Raw genomic sequence first — 23529 nt, forward strand, 5'->3', positions numbered from 1 at the left:
CCTTAACTGTAATATAAAAATAATAGAACATTAACAATAATCGTAATATACTACCATTATGTTACTTTTACGTGGTATATGGTTATCTTAATCCCAATGTGCTTTACATTAATTTAAAATTCAATCTTAAGCCCAGTGCAAACGGACACAACGTTGTTGGCCCACAACTCTTGACATTGTTAGTTGTTACATTTTGCCTCCTTTTACACGCCCTGTTGGACATTGTTGCTTGTTACCGAAGCGTAGCGCAACAATGCTGGATCCGTTTGCACTGCTCTTCCAGCATTTTTGGGGCCACGCAAATGCATCACACATGGTCTGCAAAGTCTTATGGGTTGTATCCTTCCCACGATGCACTGCATGTCCCAACATTCTTCGCTTCGATTCCATTACAAAAATTGCTGCAGAATTTCGGAATCGTTAAACCTTGTCTCATTGTACCTGCGAAAAATGTTTAGTCTCGCTTGCTTTAGCTGCGATACTCTAAAAAGGCAAGTGTTTCTTTTTTCTTCCTTTTTCTTTTTTTTCTCATGTGCGTGCCAAAAGGGACTCATGGTCCCAAGCGTTCCTAGCGGAGACCGTGGAAACTGGGAATAAGAATCGCGAAGTGTCACAGCGCCATGCTTTACTTTGTGAAGAAGGCTTAAGAATAATTGATGCGAAAGATGTCGAGCTTTTCCAGAACGCATCGGTACACTAATTCTTTTGCTTGAAAGCGCTGGTTACTTTGGAGCAACTGAATACTTCAGTGGAATCTTCGATGGCGTGGCTATAAACTGGTCGGGTGTTAAAATTTCATTGTATGCAAATAAGTCTTGTGATGAGCATGCGGTTTGTTTTCAGCGATGATTGAAATGGCGCGCCATGTTTATCACGTTTTTGCTTTCTGACAATGAGGTAACTTTCCTCGAATTGATTTTCGTGAATTTATACATGTGTTATCAATCATCGTCGAATACCATATAAAAAGTAAATATCCTGAAGAATACTCGACCGCCGATAAAGTAGGAAATGAAAAACTTTTGGAGAAGAAATCCTGTTTCGTATAAAATTAATCACCTCCTCATTTGTCCATTATATCTCCTAGGTTTCGAGTCTTGTTTGTGATATCGATTTAAGTTCTGCAATGATCCCAATGAGGTTGCATTATCGCTATCATTAATAACCTCGACATCTGATCATTATCATTGCAATAAAACGTCAGTGAACATCATGATCGTTACCATGCTTTTCACCAATTTCGTGATCCTTTTAGCAACCTCCACAACCCCCGCCACCACATCCACCACCGCCGAATCCACCACCTCTCCCTCCACCACTACTAAAATGCCAAGAATTGCTGGAATAAGAAACACTTCTAGAATGAAACCTTTTGGATACAATCCTGGATTGCCTGCATCTTTGACATGTCCCGCTTCTAATGTACGGTCTAAACATATCGGCGCTGTAACCGACTGCCTCAGCAAACTTCAACTTTTCATTGCGTATTCTGTTAAGGTTTTCTGGACAACGACAATTTGGGTCATCCTCTAATGTTCTGACTGGAAAGGGCTGACAAAGGAGGTAAAGAATAGCAATTGCAAACCCAAGTGCAATTGACTCTGGTACGTGAGCAACATCTGGACGAATTTTAATCGTACCTTCTCTAAGGTCCACATTTAAGCTTATTTTCTTGCTTAGCTGTACCAAAAATGTCTCTTTCCAGTCAGGACTAACAGATATCCATCCTTGTGTCTCAGTAAGAGAAAAAAGCTTAATGTGTAATTTGTTCCAGGGATCATTTTCCTTCCATGTGCCGATACAGATCCCCCAATCTCTACTTCCTCGAATCAACATAGCTCTTTCGTTGTCCTCTAGGGTACAACATCCTTTCCGGTCACTCACTTGCTCCGTACTTGGAAGAGTATTCCCTTGGAGAAGATGTGCTGTACTAACAACATCTCCAGCATTGTTGATGACCTCTACACATGCCATGGGATGAAATCCTCGTCTTATCCCCCAGTGCATTACTCGACACGAAAAAGCCAGGCGATCATGGCTGTCAAATACCTCCTGCAGTGCCATTTCGCAGTTTTCCGACGGCGAAACAGATAAGGACTGGAAGATAGATAACATAGGGGTGCTTAAAATGGTTGCGGCGTCACTGACGTGGCGGAATGCTTCTTTCGGTTTCACATTGAACCAATATCCCTTAGGTAACGGCGGATGGGTAACGGCAGTAATTTTAACAAAGATATCACGTGAGAAATCTTCCCTGTGTGTTACTGTCTGTGGAGCTTCCAGGCGTCTCTGGAGGAACATTTCCAATGGGAAAGGGAAACGTAAGCCTTCCGCATTCTGCCCCTGAAGGCATTGACAAGATGGACATTTCTGGGAAATTTCAATCTGCCGTAAATAAAGTGCAAATTTCTGAGTTATTCGAAGATCGATGAGATTAGATTAAAATAGAAGTTCAATTTGCCCAAATTTAACAGTAATGCATCAAAAAATATATCACCAATTAGCAATATGTTAGATGGCAACTTTCCTTAAAAGGACACAGTCAGCTGAGGCTTAGCACATTAGATGCCATTTTTAGGCGATTTGCATATTACAAGATACGCGATTCACACTTTTTTAACCAAATAATATAAAACTATATCATAGGATGAAAAGTTGTAGAACTAGTGTCCAGGTCAGCGCGGTCTAGAAGGTTACTGTTTCCCTTGAAGTGTCAACTTTACATACTAACGTAAATAAAACAATCAAACATCCAGGAAGAAATGCACCATCATAATCTTTCTAATAATACACATCTAAACTTTTTCGGTTGTGATTGGTTATGAGGAATGCAGCTTTTAGTGAACATGATGTACTTGTAGTAGTGCTACATGTGATGGTGGTTGAAATCGTAGTGGTGTTGATGATGGTGGTAGTGGTGGTAGTGGTGGTGGTGGTGGTGGTAGTGGTGGTGGTGGTGATGGTGGCGGTGTTGGTGTTGATGGTGGTGGTGTTAGTGGTGATAGTGAGTAGCAGTAATAGTCTTTCAAACGGGTGAGAGGTGGTGATTGTGATGGTAGTTGTGTTGATGATGTTGCTAGTAATGGTGGTAGTGATGATCTTGGCGGTGATGGTGATGGTGGTAATGGTGGTGGTGGTGGTAGTAGTAGTAATTGTTTCTCGGGCTGATGAACTTGACTAAACCTCTAGCAAGATACATGCTTATAAGCAGAGAGAAGAAAAGGTAACTAAAAGTAAAAAGAAAAACTAAACTAGTTTGCAATATAAATACTAACGTCTACATAGTATAGCTATAAAAAGCTAAAGTGGCGGACGGCTTTATTAAAAGATGAAAATGTGTTTAGAAGATGAAGCAGCAAAAATCTTGAAAACTCACTGAAAATGAACACTGAACGTCTGTGTTATTCTAGAAAGCTATCTTACCTGAAAAAAATTGTTGATTTCTGTTCTGAAGACGAACTTTGATAGAGGAACACCAGAGGGCTTATAAATCTCAGTGGCGGGTCCTTTAAATCTTTTCTCGATGGCCTTTCCATCGATATTTTCCTTTACATCAATTTTCACTTTGTAGCACTTGGATGCGGAAATTCCAATCTCTATCTTGATAACATCTACGGTGTATTCATTCACCCGCATCGAAGAATAATCGACGGGCTCATCGTTCTCTCCAATACTTAATGGAGGTTCACCTCGAAACATGGTTCCTCTTCTCTCGTACTCCATGTTAGCAGCTGACCACAGCTGTTCTGTTGTTTGCGCGGATGTTGAACGTTTTGAGCCTGCCTGTCGGTCGTTCGCTGAATCATCGTGGTTAAGGACCTTTCCCAGAAGCTTTATTGTGTCTGTCCTGTAGGCCAGCGGATGGGCTTGGTGCGCATGCCAAATGAGATCAGAGTCAAAACATGGTACCAAGAACTTATTGGGATGCTGTTGGACGAACTTTAGGTGCTGTTTGTATCGTTCAAGAGCTTTCGTTAAAAACTTCTTGTCACCGTAATGGGGTAGGGAAACCTGGTAATAAAAGACCCTTTGTCGCCTGCATGCACTTACGATATCATATTGGATTCTTGACACATGTGGCACGTTACTGGCAGGAGCACTCAGGTCAACATCAAAAGGCTCAGTGTCGTACAATTCGCTCCACAAGCGCCTCCAGTGTTCACGCGCCCAAATTTGCCTAATTCCTACAAGAACTTTATGGTCCACGAACGTAGAAACAATTTCGTTGCAATCTCTTTCATAGCTGAGGGGTGAAAGCATGTGCACGTGCCAAACCCAAGCAATGTCAAGTGGAGCGGCAGCTGGTACATTTGGGGACTGAGCAACTAGTGGAAGCCAGAATAATTCATATCTAAACACCAAAGTAAAAACACCCGTGTTAGAAGGTAAGACAAGATAAGATCTGGTAATTTATTTTCTTTCTCTTCAAAAAAATCTTTTTCTATTAAGTACCCTGAATTCAGTTCACAGGTTTTTCCCCCAGTATTCTTGGGAAGCTATAGTTCATCAACCCACAGCTTCCACAGGCTTCCTTGGCATTAATTGACATTTTGAATATTTGTAACATTAATTAAAGTAATATATGTATAACATCAATTGATATGTTGTCAGACTATAATTGCAAAATAATGTATTTTATGTGATTTATGGCAAAATAAATGAAATGAAAATAAATTAACGAAATATTATTTAACGTTAAATATATAGGGAGTGGTTACCCAGTCTCCTGACCCAGAGACTCATTGAAGCATTTTGCCTATTGTGGCAAATCCAAGGTGCCTTATCCCAGACGGCAATCATCGCAGGTCATGATAAACTACTTACGTCATTTGACGTCATCATGTTCCATGAACTATGAAAATTTTAAAATCTATGACAGTAGAATTCAAAGGGTACTGTAAGACCTGCATAAGAAATTGTCATAACATTACTTGTTGACGTCAAATAATGAGGATAAAAATCAACATGAATGATCTTGAAGCAAGCACCGCCTATTAATATCATGCCTGGGTAACGTATTACGCCTTAACTTTGGCGCGAAATGTTTTCAGCGTTAAATATAATATCACATGTGAAATTACAAAATTATTATGGCAGTCTTCCATACGTCCCAGTGCCAAGATAACGACGAAGTTTTAAGCCCACCTTGCAAATGGACGTAACATTGTTGGCCAATAACTCCCAAGATTGTTGGATGTTACATGTTGCGCCCGTTTGCACACCCTGTTACATGTTGTTGCACGTTGTTTATAGTTGTTACGCAAAGTTTGAAATCGGTCAAACGCTTAGCTCCGTGCAAACGGACGGCGCAAAACCTCCAAAAATTGTTGGGCCAACAATGTTGGGAGTTGCTGCGTACGTTTGCACGGAGCTTTAAAATTTTATTAATGAAGACGCCAGGGCATTTAAAGGAGCACAACGAGAAGGCCTCTAACAGGTATTTTGCCAAAAAGTTCTGAAAATTCTAAACTGCAGCGAAATTTAAGCTCTAAACGTTTTAGTGCGTGGAGTTGTCGATCGATACAATAAAACTCAGGATAAATATATCAAAAATCCGCGATTGATTACACATACTAACATTGGTAACCCATGAATGAGACAAGAATATGAGACCTGCGAGGAGAGGTCTGTATAGTACTCCATCTGCTCGTAGCCCGACACCTCTGTCAAGCACGGTATTTTGCAATTTACAACATGACTGTTATGGGACGGTTTTAATTGAAACATGCTAACTTCCCCTCTTGGTTATATAAAAAAGTAATTGTCACACCTAAATACATGTATTGGCCCAATAGAGAAAAAAAGTCAATCTCGGTAGGTTTTTAAGACAAACGATCAAAATAGAAACTTGGCTTCCACCAGTCTCATGCAGTGTTAAACAATCACTTCATTCCGTTCATACCTCCTGAGTGCGTTTTGAGCGTGCGGGCCACCATACAAACACGGATACTTGTCTACCCTCATTAAAAACTCTATATGGGCAATGGCTGCCTTCAATAGGTCGATGCTGTCAGACATGGCAGTTTGTCTCGATTCACCACCATTAACATCAATTAGATTGTGTCACAAGTGATACACCTGCAATCATAACGAAAGCGCGGAGGTATCAGAGGGATTTCAAGACTCAAAGAGAGGCTGAAAAAAATACATGAAATAATAGAGGCCATAAATGGACAACAATTTATAATAGCTATTGATGAATTCCAATCATCTAATTATTGTAAAACGAATAATTTAATAACCTACTAATTGTAACCGAAAAATCAGAAAGAAGCACGTGATAAAGAGGGAAAAATTGAATTACTAATAAGAGAAACTAATTATTGATTTATGCTTCTTTTGTGCTACCGTTGAAACCCAATTTCAACCAGTGAGTTCGGGACGACAGAATTACTAAGTATGAACTGAGACTCAGTGCCTGAATATGCCAGTCTATTAGCCCATTTTAAGCCCCAATATTATGTGGAGTAAGAGCAATGGCCCGTGGTTTGTGGTTTTTGAACACGTTTTCAGTACTTTCACTTCTTTTCAGTGATTTCTGATGGTGAAGACAATCGTAACGGTCGCGATCTTAGATTTCACAAAGTTAACGTAGTGTCAGTTAAATTTCAACTCTAATTCTGCGTTTGTCGTTCGGTTCGAAAAACCGTTTAAATTCGCGTTACTTGTGACGTCACATCTCCTATCAATATTAACCGACTGTCATTAAATGTTGCTAAAAATGAATGTTTGTTAGGCACGGAAGAAATGCTAAAAGCAAGACATTCACAACAAATAAAAGTCGAATTGGTTTGAAAAATTATCTTAAATAATCCATGTCCAGAAACCCCAGTGAATGCCCTAGCGTAACTAGCATTCGCAAACACGGAAAGCCGGTATTATTGGGCTTTTTCATTTGTAGTGTTTTAAAAATCGTTTGCTCAATCAATACCTAGATTCAACGTCACTGAAAAAAATATCAATCAGCATTGAGGTCTTCAATTGGACAATTTTCTGATAATCCCGATCTCTTGAGGTTCATTCATAAACACGTGAAAAGATTCTACTTTTTAGGCGCGAACTCAAGACGATCAACGCTAATATTAGCCTCTACGAAATGCAGAAGTCTTAAAAATATATTAATGAATCAAACTTTTGTCATGCGTTACCTTCTTATTTGCCTTTTGAATCTTCTTAACTATCTTCAAACAGTCCTAACAGCATCGCTTCGGGACACAGACTTACTAACACATGACAGTGTAGTATTATAAATGATGGAAACTGAACAATAAAGTGTTAAACGTATGACTAACCATTTACAAACAATACTGAGTTGTGCTGCGGAACCAATCACCCTAGCTCAGCATGTTTTAGAGTCAGTGTTTCAGTTGTCATTAATCAAAGAAGGTTGTGGCATGACGGTGCAAATGTTGACAATGCTTTTTAAAGGTTTCATCTCAAGCCGACATTCTATTGATTTTGCATTTTTATTAATTTGGCTAGAATTCGGCTATTTCCAGTCAGCATAGAGGAATCAAAATCAAACAGCAAACACACCATTTAGTTTGTACGTTTCCCCTCCGGGCAGTTATATTTTTAAACAAGGAAGTCTGTATAATATCAATATTAGCTCGGTTTTATAGTTTTTTTAGTCAAGCGGAGTAAAATCACTGCCCTACGGTATGTGCACGGTTTTGCATATTTTTTTCAAGTTCTTTCCGTGATCTTTAATAGCAGAAACAATTGAATTCTGTTAACGATCTTGGATTCCACAAAAATGAAAAATGAGGGAAAAAAAAGGAAAAGTATAGTATAGAAAAACTTTCCCGCATTTTTTGTAGAAAAAAAATTTACAACCCTTAGCATACCATTGCTCAGAAAATGTTTTGAACTCGCTCATTTATAATTTTTGACGTCACACCTTAAGTTTGCACCCCTAGACATTATTAACAATATGGTAAGGGCAGATATTTGCTAGCTTTTATATCTTTGATACCAAGAATCACCTTCGATCAGCATCGAAGTCCCATAAAAGAAAATAATAGCTGAATAACACTACTCAGTTGTACCTAATTGGACATATTTATCGATGGTCCCCATTCAAGCTTTATTCATGAACACGTTAGAGGCAACTACTATAAACTGCTTTGATAGATTATTGATGTGGCATTCGAGGAAAGCCCGGATGGCGGTTGTTATAATCTGCGCTCCTCAGTGAGCTTTGGAACTTTGTAATGCTTTCGCGGTAATTTGTTTTATCTGTTGTAATTTGTAATAATTTGTTCTAATTTATTAACAAAAATTGTCAGTCGCAATTTGCGATAAACAATGCTGTGGCAATTTGAAAAACCTTCCTTGTAATTTCTAATAAACGTTTGTGACCACATAGGAAAGCAACATTAATGACTATCAATCAAGGTGAGTTATATTTGTCTAGAGGGTAAGAGATGATAAGTTGAACGCTTATTGTACATGGAGCTTATTATGAGAGCCAATGACACAAACCATTTTTTTGAAAAAGAAAAAAGCCTAGTGCTGGAAGAAGGACCGGTTACTTAGTACAAGCAATTAAGCTAAAGAAACAATTATGATTTCTCTTCCTTCACCCTCGGACGTATGAGACGGTAGTTTGAAACCTAAAGGGGGGTGGATGCCACCCCCTTTAGGTTTTTCTGAGTTTTCTCCTAAAGGATAAAACATCAGCACCTGATGTTTTCAGTAGCTGTTCGTTCATCCCCAGCGCGCATTTTGAGCCAAGTTCAGTGATAGTTAGTTTCTATGGTTACGAGATGTGACGTCATAAGTAGGAGGTGGTCAAGCCATTTTTGAGTGAAAGTACATGTTTTTTCAATTTTTTTCAACAATAATCTTGTGGCTAACATAAAGCAAAGTGCTTATTTATGTGTTATTTTTCATTGCAAGCACAAAAAAAATCACCATTTCACGCGGTTTTAACCTAATTGTTGGCTTTCACATGACGTCACTAAAACTCAAGCTACAAAACTATCGATCCTACTGAGATTTTACTTTCATGTTGTATTAGAGTAGCTGAAAGACAATTTTCAAACAAATTTTCGCTTCAAAAGGGTTCTTGGTTTTGTAATAGAGTACGCTTGAATTTCTACGCTTTTGCGTGACGCAACATTTACATGACGGCCGAGAAGGCTGTCATTTAGGTTAAAAAAGTGACTTTTTTCGAGGAATTTTGCTATCTAAACACTTCAAGTATTAGAAACTGAGAGCAGTTTTTGAAACGCTTATTTACTTTGGCACCATTTTCTGGTAGTACGAAGGAACTAGAACTAGGGGAAGCGGAGGAAAATAAGTGGGAACTAGGGGGAAGAGATTGACTAGGAACAGGAGCCCATAACCCGTGGGGTTCTTTATTCGGTTCCTCATTAGGAGAAGAAACGCATGCGCAAACCTTTCCATGGCAATCTCAATAATACATAAGAATTTTAAATGCGACAAGTTGTAACAGGTGTTTCATATTTAATGCAAACAGGGTGTTTTGTTTTATTAATACAATAGCGTGATTCGCAACAAGTTGTCTTTTAATCCTGCTTAACTCGCCGAAAATATGATTCGAAAACTAAAGGAAAAGCGAGGAAATTCTCCATCTTCTGCCGTCCTCGAGGCTGCTATAATTGTTGCATTCATGGTGTTGGCGCTGATTATTTTGTGGTGAGCCTGCCGTGATGATTTCACAACGAACCGTGACAGTGCCCGTGAGACTGTTTTGGTTTACTTTGATTCCTGGTGCTGTTTTGTACCAAAAACATTTCCGCTATTGCTATGACATGTAACATGGAACCTCACGTACAATGTATATGGAGTATTGAAACTGAATCAAATGGAAGAAGATCGTGTTGTTTTGACGAACCCTGTTTTTGTCAGCTAAATTATTTACTGCATTACGACTGCCTTAATGAACACGAAACACAAAGTCTCTTGGATCATCAAAAGACCTTTTGAGCAGTTTGTTTTTCAACGAAGCTTTATTTCACAGTCAAGAATATCTGCACGCGAAAAGGGAAATAAGATTTGGAACTTTGCTTGGACATTAAATACCGATCTGTCACAACGTCAGCCATTACTTCTTAACTGATCAATAACGTGCAATACTACGCTTTACAAAACTGCTAAGTTCTGTAACTCAAATGATCTTTAATTTTGTAAGAGGTATAAAACCAAGGGCCTAGTGCAAGATTTTGAAGGTGTACGCACGCGGGGAAGAAAAGTTTTAGCACCAAAATGGAGAGTCGGGGATCATGCTCCCGCAGAAAATTCTTAAATTTATGGTCTCGGCGGAAATGCCATTTTTGTTTTTTCCTCGGGACATTTTTAACAAATTAATACGCAGGAAAATTCAGTAGTTAGTTGTTTATTTAATTCATCTCTAGGGCTGTCGAAGGGTGCATTGTTTAGGCGGAAAAAAAAAGGTCAGTAACGGAATCAGAATTACAGAATAAGATGAAAGGGACAAAGGAAATACTAACAAAGACGCACGGGGGTATGGACGCTACCTTTGTATAATTAGAGAACGTTACCAAATTCAAGTATCTTGGAGTGATCATAGACCGGCATCTTACTTGGCATGACCATATTGAACAACTACAAAGTAAAATAGCAAAGAGACTAGGTGTCTTAAAACGAATCAAGCATCTTCTCCCAGTTTATGCAAGAAGGATCTATGTGTCAACAATGGTCATTCCTATTCTTGAATATGCAAGTATCTTATGGGTTTACAAAAATAACATAGTTTTAATGGATTCTATCCAAGTTCTTCAGAATAAAGCAGCCAAGCTAGTTCTGGATCGAGCGACGCATTCTTCTTCAACTCAAGCACTTCTAGATCTGAAATGAATAAATCTATCAAACAGAAGATTAATGCAACGATGTTCTTTATGCATAATTTTACTAATGACAGTGAAAGAAACAATATGATTACTCGAGGCTCAGAGTATCATAGCCTTAACAGCCGCTCCAAGGAAAGTATTAGATTTATTAGATCAAACACGAACTGGACTCTACTCAGATCTTTAATAGTGTATTGACAGACTGGAATTCCCTTCCTGAAGACATGAGATGTCTACCTTAATTAAAATGCTTTTAAAATCTCATTACTTAAAGATTTTAAATCTCAATACGTTAGCTGAGTGTGACGTTTTTTTAGTTCACCTATTTTAAATCTTGTAATTTTTAATACTGTAGTTTTTAGCCTTTTATGCAGTGCCGTATTGAAAGCCACCTTATATGACATAGGTAATCTGTAAAAAAAACTTTGTTAATAATTTTTATTATTAAACAGTTTCCAGTTTCTGTAAATTAGTAAACGCAGAAATGCGGCGCCAGCCTTCAGGGCGGAAAAACTTAATGAGCATGCGTGAACGTTTTTGCCCAGATCCCCTGGCCGGGTTTGAAAAAATGGCGGAATTTCAAATATTTTTTGCCTAATCATAAAATGTTTCCACTCATAACCTGGAAAGAACAAGCAATTTGTGTTGAAAAGTTGCAAGCTGTGGTTAATAAACTTCTCATTACTTAATGTTCTCGAAGAATACCTCATATTAAAACGGACTTTAACGACATTAATTTCCATGCAAGAGTAGCTTTGTAAAGTTTTCATCAATGTTTCTATGTTTGTCCATTTTATCACCTTCAGTTGCTAGCCTAAGTTCCTACCATGATCCCATTTAGGCTGCATTATCCTCATCGTCATCACCATCGATCATAATCATCGCAATACAACACCAGCAGTGTTATCATCATCGTTACCCACTATTTTGACCATTTCCGTGAACGTTTTAGCAACCACCACATCCACCGCCACCACACCCACCGCCATCACACCCACCGCCATCACACCCACCGCCATCACACCCACCGTCATCACACCCACCGCCATCACACCCACCGTCATCAAACCAAACACCGAAACTAAATAATGAATTAGAAACTATTGTTCTAGAATAAGTTTTCCTTTCCCTTTCCATTTCCCTTTTCCTCTCCCTTTCCATTTTCCTTTTCCTTTCCATTTCCCTTTTCCTTTCCGTTTCCCTCCTGCGGGATTCCAAACATCTTGCACAAGTGGTTCTTATAATGTGATTCCTTAACTTGTCGGCGTCGTAACCGACTGCCGCTGCAAACCTCAAGTTTCCCGGAATGTGGGGATGTGTGAATGTAGGGTAACGGCTACAACGACAACTTGGGTCATAATAAAGTGTTTCGTTTGAAATTGGCTGACAAAGGACATAAAGGATTGCAATAGCAAACCCAAGTGCAATTGTTTCTGGTACGTAAGAAACATCTGGAGGAATAACAATGATACCATTCCTAAGGTCCACACGAAAGAACATTTTATTGCCGAGCTCTATCGAAAATTCTTTTAGGTTAGATGAAACAGATTTCCATTCTTGTTTCTCAAAAAGAGAAAAGAATTTTATGGCACATTGATTTTCCCACCTACCGATACAGATCCCCCAATCTTTACTTCCTCTAATCAACATAGCTCTTTCGTTATCCTCTAGGGTACAACATCCTTTCCGGTCATTCATGACTTGCTTCCAGCTTGGAAGAGTACTCCTTTGGAGAAGATGTGCTGTACTTACAATATCTCCAGCATTGTTGATGACTACTACAGACATTGGGTGATTTCCTTGTCCCATCCCCCCCTTGTGCATTACTCGACACGAAAAAGCCAGGCGATCATGGAAGTCAAATACCTTCTGCAGCTGGCATTCTACCGATGGCGTAAAAGATAAGGTCTTGAAGACAGATAACATTGGAGTGCTTAAAATGGTTGCAGCGTCACTCATTTCCCTTAGACCTTCCTCCGGTTTGATTCTAAACCGATATTCTTTAGGCGAAGGCGGATGGACAACAGCAGTAATTTTAACATAGTTTTCACTTGAAAAATACTCCCTCTGTGTTATGACCTGTGGAGCCTCAAGACTTCTCCGTATGAACGGCTCCAATTTCAAAAGGCAACGTTGGTCTGATTCCTCAGCCATTCCCACAAAACAGCACCCAAGTCGACGTTTCCGGTACATTTCAACCTGTGCCGTAAACAAGTACACATTTCTGAGTTATTTAACAAGATTCTGTTCAAAGACAAGTTACATTTGCCCAAATTGACCAAAAACCAATCAAGAATATCAGCGTAACACAGTAGCAGCTACTTAGGCTACTCTGCCACTGTGCAGAGCATTTCTAACACTGAAACAGGAAATGGGTCTCATTTTCAACTTGGTTTGATTCACACAATTCGCCCCATATAAGAGAATCGAAGACAGTCTCAGATTCTGGATTTCCCGCCGTGGATTCCGGAATCAAATTGCTGGATTCCAGATCTTTTTCAGTGGAACTTGGATTCCGGATTCCAATTGTTAGTGGGATTCTGGATTCCTACAGGTGTATTCCAGATTCCAAGGCCCCGGATTCTGGATTCTAATTGTTACTGGGATTTTTGATTCCCACACGTGTATTCCGGATTCCAAGGCCTAGGATTCCTGATTCTAATTATTAGTGGGATTTTTGATTCCCACAGCCGTTTTCCGGATTCCACAAGCAACAATTTCCAAGATTCCGGATTCCACATGGGCACATGATCGACCTGCTATCGACCTATTTCAATCATAAGTTTGTGATTAGACAAATAGATTAGGTCTCTCGTTAGCTTGATCAGCTTAATGGATAGGACAGAACTCAGCGTCCAGTCAATCGCATGGGTCAGGGCTCGATTTGCTGAATTTTTTCAGGGTTTTTTCAAACGCTTTGGTCACTCGTTCATTCACCGTCTACGTGAGTCATTTCATATATTTCTACTCATGTTTTATGGAGTAATATATCTCCTGTAAAGAAACTTTGAGGGAAAATATAAAAAATAAACGATGACTGATTGATTGATTGATTGATTTGTGGATCAACTAAGACCTTTAGAAGTTTAGAATGCCATCATACCTGAAAGAAATTGTTGGTTTCTTTTCGGCATACGAACGTTGAAGGACGATCAGGAGGAGGATGAAAAAGATGGGCAGCAGGTCCTTTAAATTTCTTCACGATGAAGACGTTTCCACTGTCTTTTTTACTTACATCAACTCTCAGTTCATACCAATTGGATTGAGAAATTCCAATCTCTATCTCCAGAACATCTATTGAGTACTCATTTATCAACATCGAAGAGTAATCGACGGGCTTACCACGTTCTTCAATGGTTAATGGAGGTTCACCTCGATACAAGCTTCCATTTCTTTCATATTCCATGTTAGCAGCTGACCACAGCTGCTTTGTTGTTTGCGCGGATGTCGAACGTTTCGAGCCTGGCTGGCGATCGTTAACAGAATCATCGTGACCAAGAACTTTCCCCAGGAACTTTATACTGTCAGTTCTGTAAGCCAGCGGATGAGCTTGGTGCGCATGCCATATGAGATCGGAGTCAAAACATGGGACCAGGAACGTACCTGGATGACTTTGAGCGAACCGCAGATGCTGTTTGTATCTTTCAACAGCTTCTTTAAGAAACTTCCTGTCCCCATAATGAGGTAAGGAAACCTGATAGTAAAAGACTCTCTGGCGACTGCATCCAGCCACGATATCATATTGGATTCTTGACACGTGAGGTACGATACTGGCAGGGGCTGACAGGTCAACTTCAAAGGGCTCATTGCCGTACAGTTGGTGCCATAGGAGCTTCGCCTTTTGAAGTCCAGCTTCACGCTCTTCTCCTACAAGGATTTTATGGTCCACCAATGTTGAGACAATCTCGTTGCAATCCCTTTCATAAGCAAGAGGTGAAAGCATATGCACGTGCCAAACCCAAGCAATGTCAAGCGGAGCAGCAACTGTTGCATCTGGGAACTCAGCGATTAGTGGAAGCCAGAAGACTTCATATCTAAACCCAAAATAGAAACATCCCATGTAAAAAACTACTTGAAAAAAAAAGAAAAATAATAACCCTATCAAGGCAGGTGATAAGAGAAGGGGTGGTGCCCTGAATTTAAATATAGTTGATTTAACATGTATACATTCAGTTAATCCCACTTTAAAAAAAATTTATTCCAGATGGCTGATCCAAGATGCAGTCCTTACGACCCATGAAGCCCCATCCATACCAGTGCAATGTAGTCTGCAATCATATCCTTGCCTTTCGCTTTGTTTTCAAGTCACGTGCACTTACTAAGAATTATTTTTACTTCGTCTATGTTTAGGTTCTTTGCCATAGCTTGCAGCCAGAAATTACGTAGGAAGATGGAGTCTCTCCTCTCTAGTCCCAAATATGAATTTGCAAGGGCACCCAACGACAATTCTTGGAAAATATCTGTTCGGAAGACGATTTAAGATCCAGATTTTTCCGAACAGTTGTTGTAAATGTCTTGCTTGTCTGCCTCTCCTAGGATTTTCGAACTTCTGAAAAATGGTATTATTGCCCATTTTGAACGGATTTTTACACTGAAAAGGTCACTCAGAATTTTCGGGAGCCTTCAGTTTTCTGGCTGAAATTTTCGAAAAGGTAAGTTTTGATCCTTATAATTTTCACATCACTAGACTAGGGGATAAAAATATGCCTATATCTACGGTTTAAATACTAAAATACGTTGAACAATGCTATGTTTAAGTGCTTTGAACTATATTCTCGTTGGGTACCCCTGAATTTGGTCTTTAATATTTATCAAATTCCTAGCCTCTGTAGCCTGCCCCCGGGGAGAGAGACCCTTTTTTTTTTTTTTCTGAGGGGAGGGGAGCGCCTGTACCCAGGGTAACGAAAGTCGCTCTGTAAAACTGTGCCTCCTCTCATATTTTGTTCGTTATTTCAATTTCACCACCCTTTTTTCAAATGGCAGCCTTCAAAATATATTTAGAGAGGTTTTAAGGCTGGACAAGATGAAAAGGAGAACTCGCTTCACCAGGCGGTTTTAATAAGGTTCAAAAAGTACACTCCAGTCATACCTTCTGACTGCGTTTTGAACATGTGGGCCAACATACAGGCATGGATGTTCATCTACAAGCTTTAAGAACTTTCTTTGGGCGATGGCCGCCTCCAGCAGGTTGATGCTAACTATTTCCTCTTTTGACATGACAGCTTGTCGGCTCGATTCACCAATATCTTTTAATGTAAATTACATAAATTAGCAAATAATAGCCCAAGTATGTTAACTACTTTATATCTACAACCCTGATAAAAACGCTGGGGCCACGAACGCAAAAGTTGGTCAAAATGACGCACTTTCCCTCTTCTCCCCCTCGGTGCAGTGTTCACGTTATACCTTTAAGTCTTTTTGAACGCAATCAACATTGCTGAGGGAAGAGGGGAGGGGGGAGGGGACGGCAGAAATAGGCTCTTACAACAACATTTCCGATCATGTGTAAGATGGAAAATACGAGTTTAATTAGAAGCGTGCGAATTAGCACCTAATTTCCTCATGTCTCAAGATGTTTTGACCAGGGTTGTAGTCCTAATTGTCGCCGATCAATTTCTGTATCTACAGACCACGCATACGACATGATCTGACGTTAATTCTCAAATACACTGAGAGCTGATAACAAAACCTGGTTTTAAGTTAACCAGTCATGAAGTCAAAAATGACACAAGAATAAAATAATGAGAAAACTGTAAGCAATACTAAATTCAGTGTCTTGTGAACAACAAAGAACATTAAGACTACACTCGCGGCATTCATCCTTTGGTTTAAGAAACAAGAAATATTAAACCACTTGCAATTGACTAACCAGGCCACTCCCTGTTTCTAGTCATGAATTTAACGAAATTATAACCAGGCTGGAAGTAAGCTTCAACTTCTAGGCAATTTTAAGACGGAAGTAAAAGCAGCAATATTAGTCGCGTTTGTTGAACATGTACTTTAAATGTTAAATATGTAGTCCAAAGTCATTTGAAAAGATGAAACAATATCTTTGTAGAATTCGTCCCATATCAAACCACAGATATATTTCACAAAATCCGGCTTTCTACGGTGTTGTAATTTAAATACGGCGGTCCTTACTTTATCAAGAGCCTCCCTTCAGATTAAAGATCATTAAACCATGTATAAATGACATGAAAATTAGCTATTAAAAAAAGTTCCACTGATTATCAAATTCTATGTAAACCTTACTTCTAGCATCCCTGTCTGCACTGAGACAAATATTATGTCGCCCCACTTCTTATTGCCTTCTGAAACCTTGCTATTCACAAGGAGGTCAGTTATAAAACCTCCAAACAACAGTGCTCGCTGGAAAGAACACTGAAAGAACTGGGAAAACGCTGAAACCGTTGTCACGGGACTTATCTCCCTAATTTATGAAAAATATTATAAGCTAGTGGAAGTCCTATATATCTTTCCATTGATTTTTAAAGCGAAACCGATATTTAACCCGATTTAGCCAAATGTATCCTTTACGGGATAAGTCAAACATAATACTAATAAACAACATTTAAAATATAAAAAGGTGAAGCATGAAAAATGATCTTGATTGATTGCCGACAATTAAATCTTATCTGATCAAGTTAAAATGTATATTGACATATATCGTTGTAGGAAGCTTTTTAGGTCCTGGAACATTTTAGCCGTTCATTAATAAGTATCAAATAAGATATAAAACACATTTGCTAATGACATCTTTATTTAGAAGAATAAAATTAAAAAGTGTGCTTCCCTGCATCACGCACGGAATCAGAACATGTGCGTCATTCTTTAGTTGGTTACTAGCCAAAGGAAACTCCCATCTACACCCCCATGTACCTCTAAATCACTCTTTCTGCATTCCATGACTTTAGGACTGTAACTAAGTTAAGACTTTATCATTTCCTGTGTTCGTGAGTAAATAAGGTTTTTGAGAGTGGGACATCATGTCTCCTGACTTGATGTCCCTCGGAAAATACTTATCTTTTAATGGACACTTTTAGTAATTTACAAAGGAAACTTGAGTTTTAAGGCTAGTGTTTGCTGACAAAGTTTTCCTTTTTTAGGGATTGATTAATTAAAGGTAGGAAGTTTTGTCCCATCTATTTATCTTGTTTCCAAATTTATGAATATGGGAGTTGTCCTTTGTATACCATTAACGAAGTTTGTATCTTTGAGTTTTACCTTTAAAGGGTCCAAACAAGTTTAAAGTAACTTGCAAAAGTGTGTTTCTTTTACTGAACTTTACTTAGTTAGTTTTCCTTAGAAGTTATCCTGCTCCAGAACTGAAGAAAAGCTTTTCAAAGAAATTTTAGGTTACGAATTAATCGTATGCTAATTAGAACGTAAATGTATCCTACGCATTGTTATTAACATGAACATATTATGGACAACCAAACAAATAAATAGAGAGCTGTTGAAAAGTAAGCTTTTAGAAGAAGGAGTAAGCAGTTATAGAAAAAGAGGAAGAAAGAGAACTACCAAGAAGAGGGTTAATTTGAGGAAAGACATTGCTAAGGAAGTTGAAGAATCGTGAAGTGAAAGAGTAAGTCACTCAGAAATAAAGTATATTAACATGGCACTTATTTGGTTGTGAGAGTCACTGACACCCCTCTGGAGTAACCCCCGTGTCACCGTGCTCAATGATTTACGAACAACGCTGCAGAATTGTGTAGTGATTGGACAGACACTTTTGCAGGGAATTACAGTATGAACATCTATGCGACTCTTTACTTTAGAAATTAGCGTAGCGCAGTTTCGCTCTGTCACAAAAATCGCACCAAAGTCACCTGCCTTGTCTGTGAACAAAAGCCCTATCCTCGACCTATCCAGTTTGATTTTCGTGGCGTCGCAAAAGCTATTCAGTGTAGTGCGAACGGTAAACCCAGCCTTAGTAAAATACCACAGCGTTCAACTACTCACAAAGCAGGTTTTCAATGTACATTTAGGAACATTAAGCGAGGACAACGACGACAACAGTGAAAACGTCTATGAAAAAATAAATTTGCGTTCTTTCAAACTTAATCGCGTCTATTTGGACCCGCTCGATATGTCAAATGCAGGCGACTTTTCCTGGAGTTGAATTCTTAAGGATTTTATTCAGGTTCAAAAAGAGGAAGGAAAATTCGTCGTCGTATGTCCACGTCCTCCGTAAAACGGCAAATTAGGAGGTTTCACGTCGTAGTCGTGCTATTAGGGACTTTAAGATCCAACGACGCGACGGCGACAAGAACGTCGCTTAAAAAGTGAATTTGCGTTCTTTCAGTCTTTATAGCGATTATTCCTACCACTTACTTTGTAAATTGTAGGCGAACCCTCCTGAAGCTGAATTTCAAGGGACCATATCCAAGCTCAGAAAGAAAAATAAAATTTCGTCGTTGGTTGTTTACGTCCTCCATAAAACGCGAAATTAGGCATTTTCACGTCGTAGTCGTGCAAAAACGGGAAAGAAATGTACAAAAAAGTGTGATGCACGTGCGAAGTTGTTGTTTTGCTAATTAAACCTATTGTTTTTTTGACGTCCTCGTTGTCGTCCGCGTCGTTGGATCTTAAAGTCCCTATTGTTTTTTGAAGTCGTCGTTGCGGTCGTTGTCGTCCCGCTTAAGCTCCCTATTGACTTACCAGTGTAACTCAAACTAATCTAACAGAAAATTAACTATTTACAATCAGCAATTTCTAATTAAACCCAGAGTGAATTTAAATTTTCTTTAAGGCAATGGAAGTTTTGCTAATATATAAGTGAATGGAACGTTTGTCTTGCCTACCTTTGTTTGCCTTTTGAAACCTTGTTATTTATCTTCAACAGTCCTCACAGCATCGCATCGGGACACGGACTGACAGTGTGGTATTTCATGTGGGAAGAAATAGTGTTTAAGTTATGACCGACCATTGACAGACAATACTGAATTGTGTTGCGGAATCAATGACACTTCCTCAGGATGTTTCAGAGTCAGTTTCAGTTGTCCTTAATAAAAGAAGCTTGAGGCATGACTCGGACATGACGATACAAATATCCGGAAAACGTTTGCCACTAATTTTCCTGTACGATATGTCCTTCAGTACGTAAATTAGGAAGAAAGAACATCAAGCCAAACATTGATTTCCATTTTGTTCTCTAAATTACATTCAGCTATTTCCAGTCAGCAAAGAGGAATCAAAATCAAACAGCAAGCACGCCATTTAGCTTGTTTCCACTCTGGGCAGTTACGTTGTTATACAAGGAAGTCTGTAAAATGTCAATATTAGCCCGGTTTGATAAGCCGCGATATCAAGTGGAGTAAAAACACTTGCCTACGGTATGTGCACGGTTTTGCACATTTTTTCACGTTCGTTCTGTGATCTATAAAAGAAAAGACAATCGAACTATGATAGACATCTTGGATTCCACAAAAAATGGAGATGAAATTTAGCCATTTTCATTTTTTGATGAACAACGATTCGAACAGCCCTCACCTTTGCTCAGGACATGTTTTGAACATACTGAGCTCGTGCATTTACAGTTGTTTAACTGATGACGTCATCACATCACCAGGTTAACTACCGTTATAACATAGTTAGAATAATCGCCTAATCAAAATCAATAGCGCAAGCGTGCTTCCTATTCCCATTGAGCACGCTGATGACGTCAATAAACTAGTATAGTTCGAGTTCTTGTGAGGTTAGCAATCCTTCCGAGACGTCTCCCAAGTGCATCCATAACTCAACAGTACACGATGGAGCGTTAATCATGTGTTTTATAACGTAAATTTAAGAGAAAGGTTTGAATTTGTTAACCGATAGTAGCGAAAAGAGGTGAGTGTTTTTGTTGCTGTCATCTGCGCGAGCTGTGCGGGCTATGGCAAGTGCAAATCATTTCTTTGCAAAGTTATTTCTCTCAAAAATAATTTTTCGATGAATTAATAGTCTTCCGGCACCGTAATATGGATTTTACAATCTTTTTGAGTGTTATCTTAAGCGACTTGAGTAAACTTTCTCTCAGTTTCAAGACAAAAACATTACTGTGAGGTAAAAAAATATAGTCGGTAAGATTGACGCGTACTGCTTTGAGCGCGCTACAATAATAAAAATTTAAGTTAACTGCTACATAGATCGCTTCGATAATGTTATACTAGTAATAGTTGACACTACAGCTGCCCCCGCTCTGTCTATAGTATTCTTGCCTTTTGTGTAGCTCTTTGAAATAAACCGATTCATAATGAAGATGTTCACACATATCCCATACAATAGGTGAGATAAATACAGGTTATAAACGCAAGGTTCCATGCACAGTTTCGGTTCGATTTACACAGCTTTGATCAAAAAATTCTCAGTTTCGAGAATAGTTTATTCTAAACCATGAGAAAAGATTTAATTAGAAGTCTAGTTTTTCGCTATTTCTATTTCTCTTTTTACATTTAGTTCATTTTATTTGCCGGATAGAAATTAAAAGGACGTTTGATCAATTCACGCTCGCGCATTCTAGTCTTATTTTAAACTTTATGCGGAAGGACATCTGTGAGCAGGGAATAAGTCAGCACAGAATTTGATGGTCGGTTATGGGCTCCTGTGGTTGGCGAATTTCTGTAAGAGTCCTTCGTTCTTGCTAGTGAGCTAGCCGTTGAATCATTCACTCGTCTTGCTTGTTTTGGGCCGAGTCTTATTCCGGTCAAAGAGAGAGAAAGATTGTCTGGCAAGGTTCAGCTGAAGGTTTCCAATCAAAGTTTTGTGAATCTAATGAACTCGCGTCTGGCAAACTCACTTAGTGTTAAAATAAACACTGTTCTACGCACCTTATAACTTCATCTGCGCTTAACGAGTGTCTTTTGGTCCATAACCTACATAACAACTGCTCCACAGAATGTCACTGATAACACGTAACGCAAAAGAGTATCGAATTAATGTCACAAAATCTACCTATTGTAAGCTGTTCCTTCGGAATTTTTTTGTGTTTTACGTCATCCTAACCATTTGGTACTTGCGGGCACATACAATAAAAACGTCATCATTACCTACCGATTCCTCGCGGCCCCTGTTCAAGCAAATCGAGATTTTTTCTATATTGACTGTAGGAAAGTATATTTCAGCTGTAAGTACTTTCCTTAATATACGCGCGAGTTACTAGTGTGCCTCCTCGGGATTTCGCCTTCTGGGCGAAATCCCTGCGGGGGCAAAAACAATTAGTTCATGCTTAAGCTGTGCGTATGTCGAGATATTGAGCGCTTGAGAAGTTTGAAGAGCGCTAGAGAGGCTAGAGTTCGCACTCTTAAGCCTCTTTCGCGATTGTGCTCTCCAAACTTCCCGCGTGCTCACTATCTCGACATACGCACGCTGACGCATGAACTAATTGTTAAATAACATTTACATTTACACTAGTGCATCGTCTTCTGATCGCGAGGTTAAATTTCATGTGCTTTTAGTATCAATGTCTGCTTAAGGCAATACCCCATTTCCTGGCCACAAACGTGCAGTCCACAAAACTAACATTTTAAAAATGTAAACCCACTACTGTTTCTGACCAACTCTTGAACCTCATGGCCTAAACCGCCGTGACGAATTAGAGTAATCCATATCCTTACTATTTTTCCTTTCCAGTTTTTGTGTTGTACGTCATTTCCACCTTTCCCTTTTAAAGAATTTTTATTGCGACATTCTCCATCTACATAATATTGTGATTCCTATGTTCAGTAACATCTGTAAAACCTGAAGAAGGCTGGTACGCCCAGCCAAAATACTGTTATGAAAAGACAATGCACGTTGTTCTGAATCAGCTTTGAAATAGTCTTTGGACTTCTCGTTTTTGGTTCTTTATATTTTGGCTGATTAGATCTCTTTTCATAGAATGAAGTCTGTAAAATGTTATATTATGCCTGTTTAATCAAGCCGGAATATCAAGTTGAGTAAAAACACTGGCCTACGGTATGTGCACGGGTTTGAACATTTTTCACTTTATTCTGATATCTATCATAGTAGAGACAATGGAATTCTGATAGCGATCTTGGTTTCCACAAAATTAAAAAAGGAAAGAAAGAAAGGTAAAGAAATAATATAGAAACCTAACCATCTTGCATTTTTTGTAAAACAAAAAATTTGAACTACTTATGACGTCACATCTCAAGGGGAGCAACCACCCCTAGACCCCTGTTGTTGTTGTTGTTGTTGTTTTTAACCTCAAACTCTCGCGCGTTCGTTTAGGCGCCTTAGAACAAGGCAGATTCAACCCTTCAGTTCGAGAATCTCTCTGTTTTCTATTTATTGCGAAAAATTCGACAAGGTCGGAGTTGAAAACAATAATGGTATTGTTTCAATTGCGAAAAAAACTAAGTCCATTAACGCCAACAACTAAATTTACAATGAAAAAGGTGACGTGACCTGTATAATTTGTTACATCCATCTTTTTGGCAGAAGAAGATTTTCTTTTTTCTTCTTTCTCTTCGGATTCCATTCATGCACTTTTAGCAACCCGGCAATTAACAATCCTTGCCTCATTTCACATTTTCCTCAATTATGGCTCATCAGACACGTGATGAGACATATCAACCCTCAAGACAATAAACGACATCAAATTTTAGTGGTCCTTTGGACTCGAAATGAATTATTTCCATAAGGGAAAAACATTCTTTAGAGCGAGTCGCGAGTAGAGCACCCCTCATCCTCTACCCAAACACTCAGCTAC

The 23529-nt window shown here is 39.0% G+C and overlaps 2 protein-coding genes across 4 annotated transcripts; both read right to left on the minus strand.

Annotated features, from left to right (window-relative positions):
* Positions 1–1072: 1072 nt before the first annotated feature.
* On the minus strand, positions 1073–21305 carry LOC140921989 (uncharacterized). 3 transcript variants are annotated; one of them, XM_073372007.1, is made up of 5 exons: positions 19643–21305; positions 7149–7223; positions 5903–6078; positions 3424–4351; positions 1073–2385 (listed from the first exon to the last, which is right to left on the minus strand). In XM_073372007.1, exons 3-5 carry the CDS (start codon positions 6016–6018, stop codon positions 1252–1254), a joined length of 2178 nt encoding a protein of 725 aa, XP_073228108.1. In that variant the 5' UTR covers positions 6019–6078; positions 7149–7223; positions 19643–21305; the 3' UTR covers positions 1073–1251. The 3 variants fall into 3 exon arrangements, with proteins under 3 accessions (XP_073228108.1, XP_073228109.1, XP_073228110.1); XM_073372008.1 differs by lacking the exon at positions 5903–6078; XM_073372009.1 differs by lacking the exons at positions 5903–6078; positions 7149–7223.
* Positions 11259–17288, minus strand: LOC140921988 (uncharacterized). Its single transcript, XM_073372006.1, has 4 exons — positions 17091–17288; positions 15928–16084; positions 13942–14872; positions 11259–13037 (listed from the first exon to the last, which is right to left on the minus strand). Exons 2-4 carry the CDS (start codon positions 16053–16055, stop codon positions 11787–11789), a joined length of 2310 nt encoding a protein of 769 aa, XP_073228107.1. The 5' UTR covers positions 16056–16084; positions 17091–17288; the 3' UTR covers positions 11259–11786.
* Positions 21306–23529: the final 2224 nt, after the last annotated feature.

Source organism: Porites lutea, chromosome 12 (assembly GCF_958299795.1).
Source record: "Porites lutea chromosome 12, jaPorLute2.1, whole genome shotgun sequence".
In the NCBI taxonomy this organism is placed as follows: domain Eukaryota; kingdom Metazoa; phylum Cnidaria; class Anthozoa; order Scleractinia; family Poritidae; genus Porites; species Porites lutea.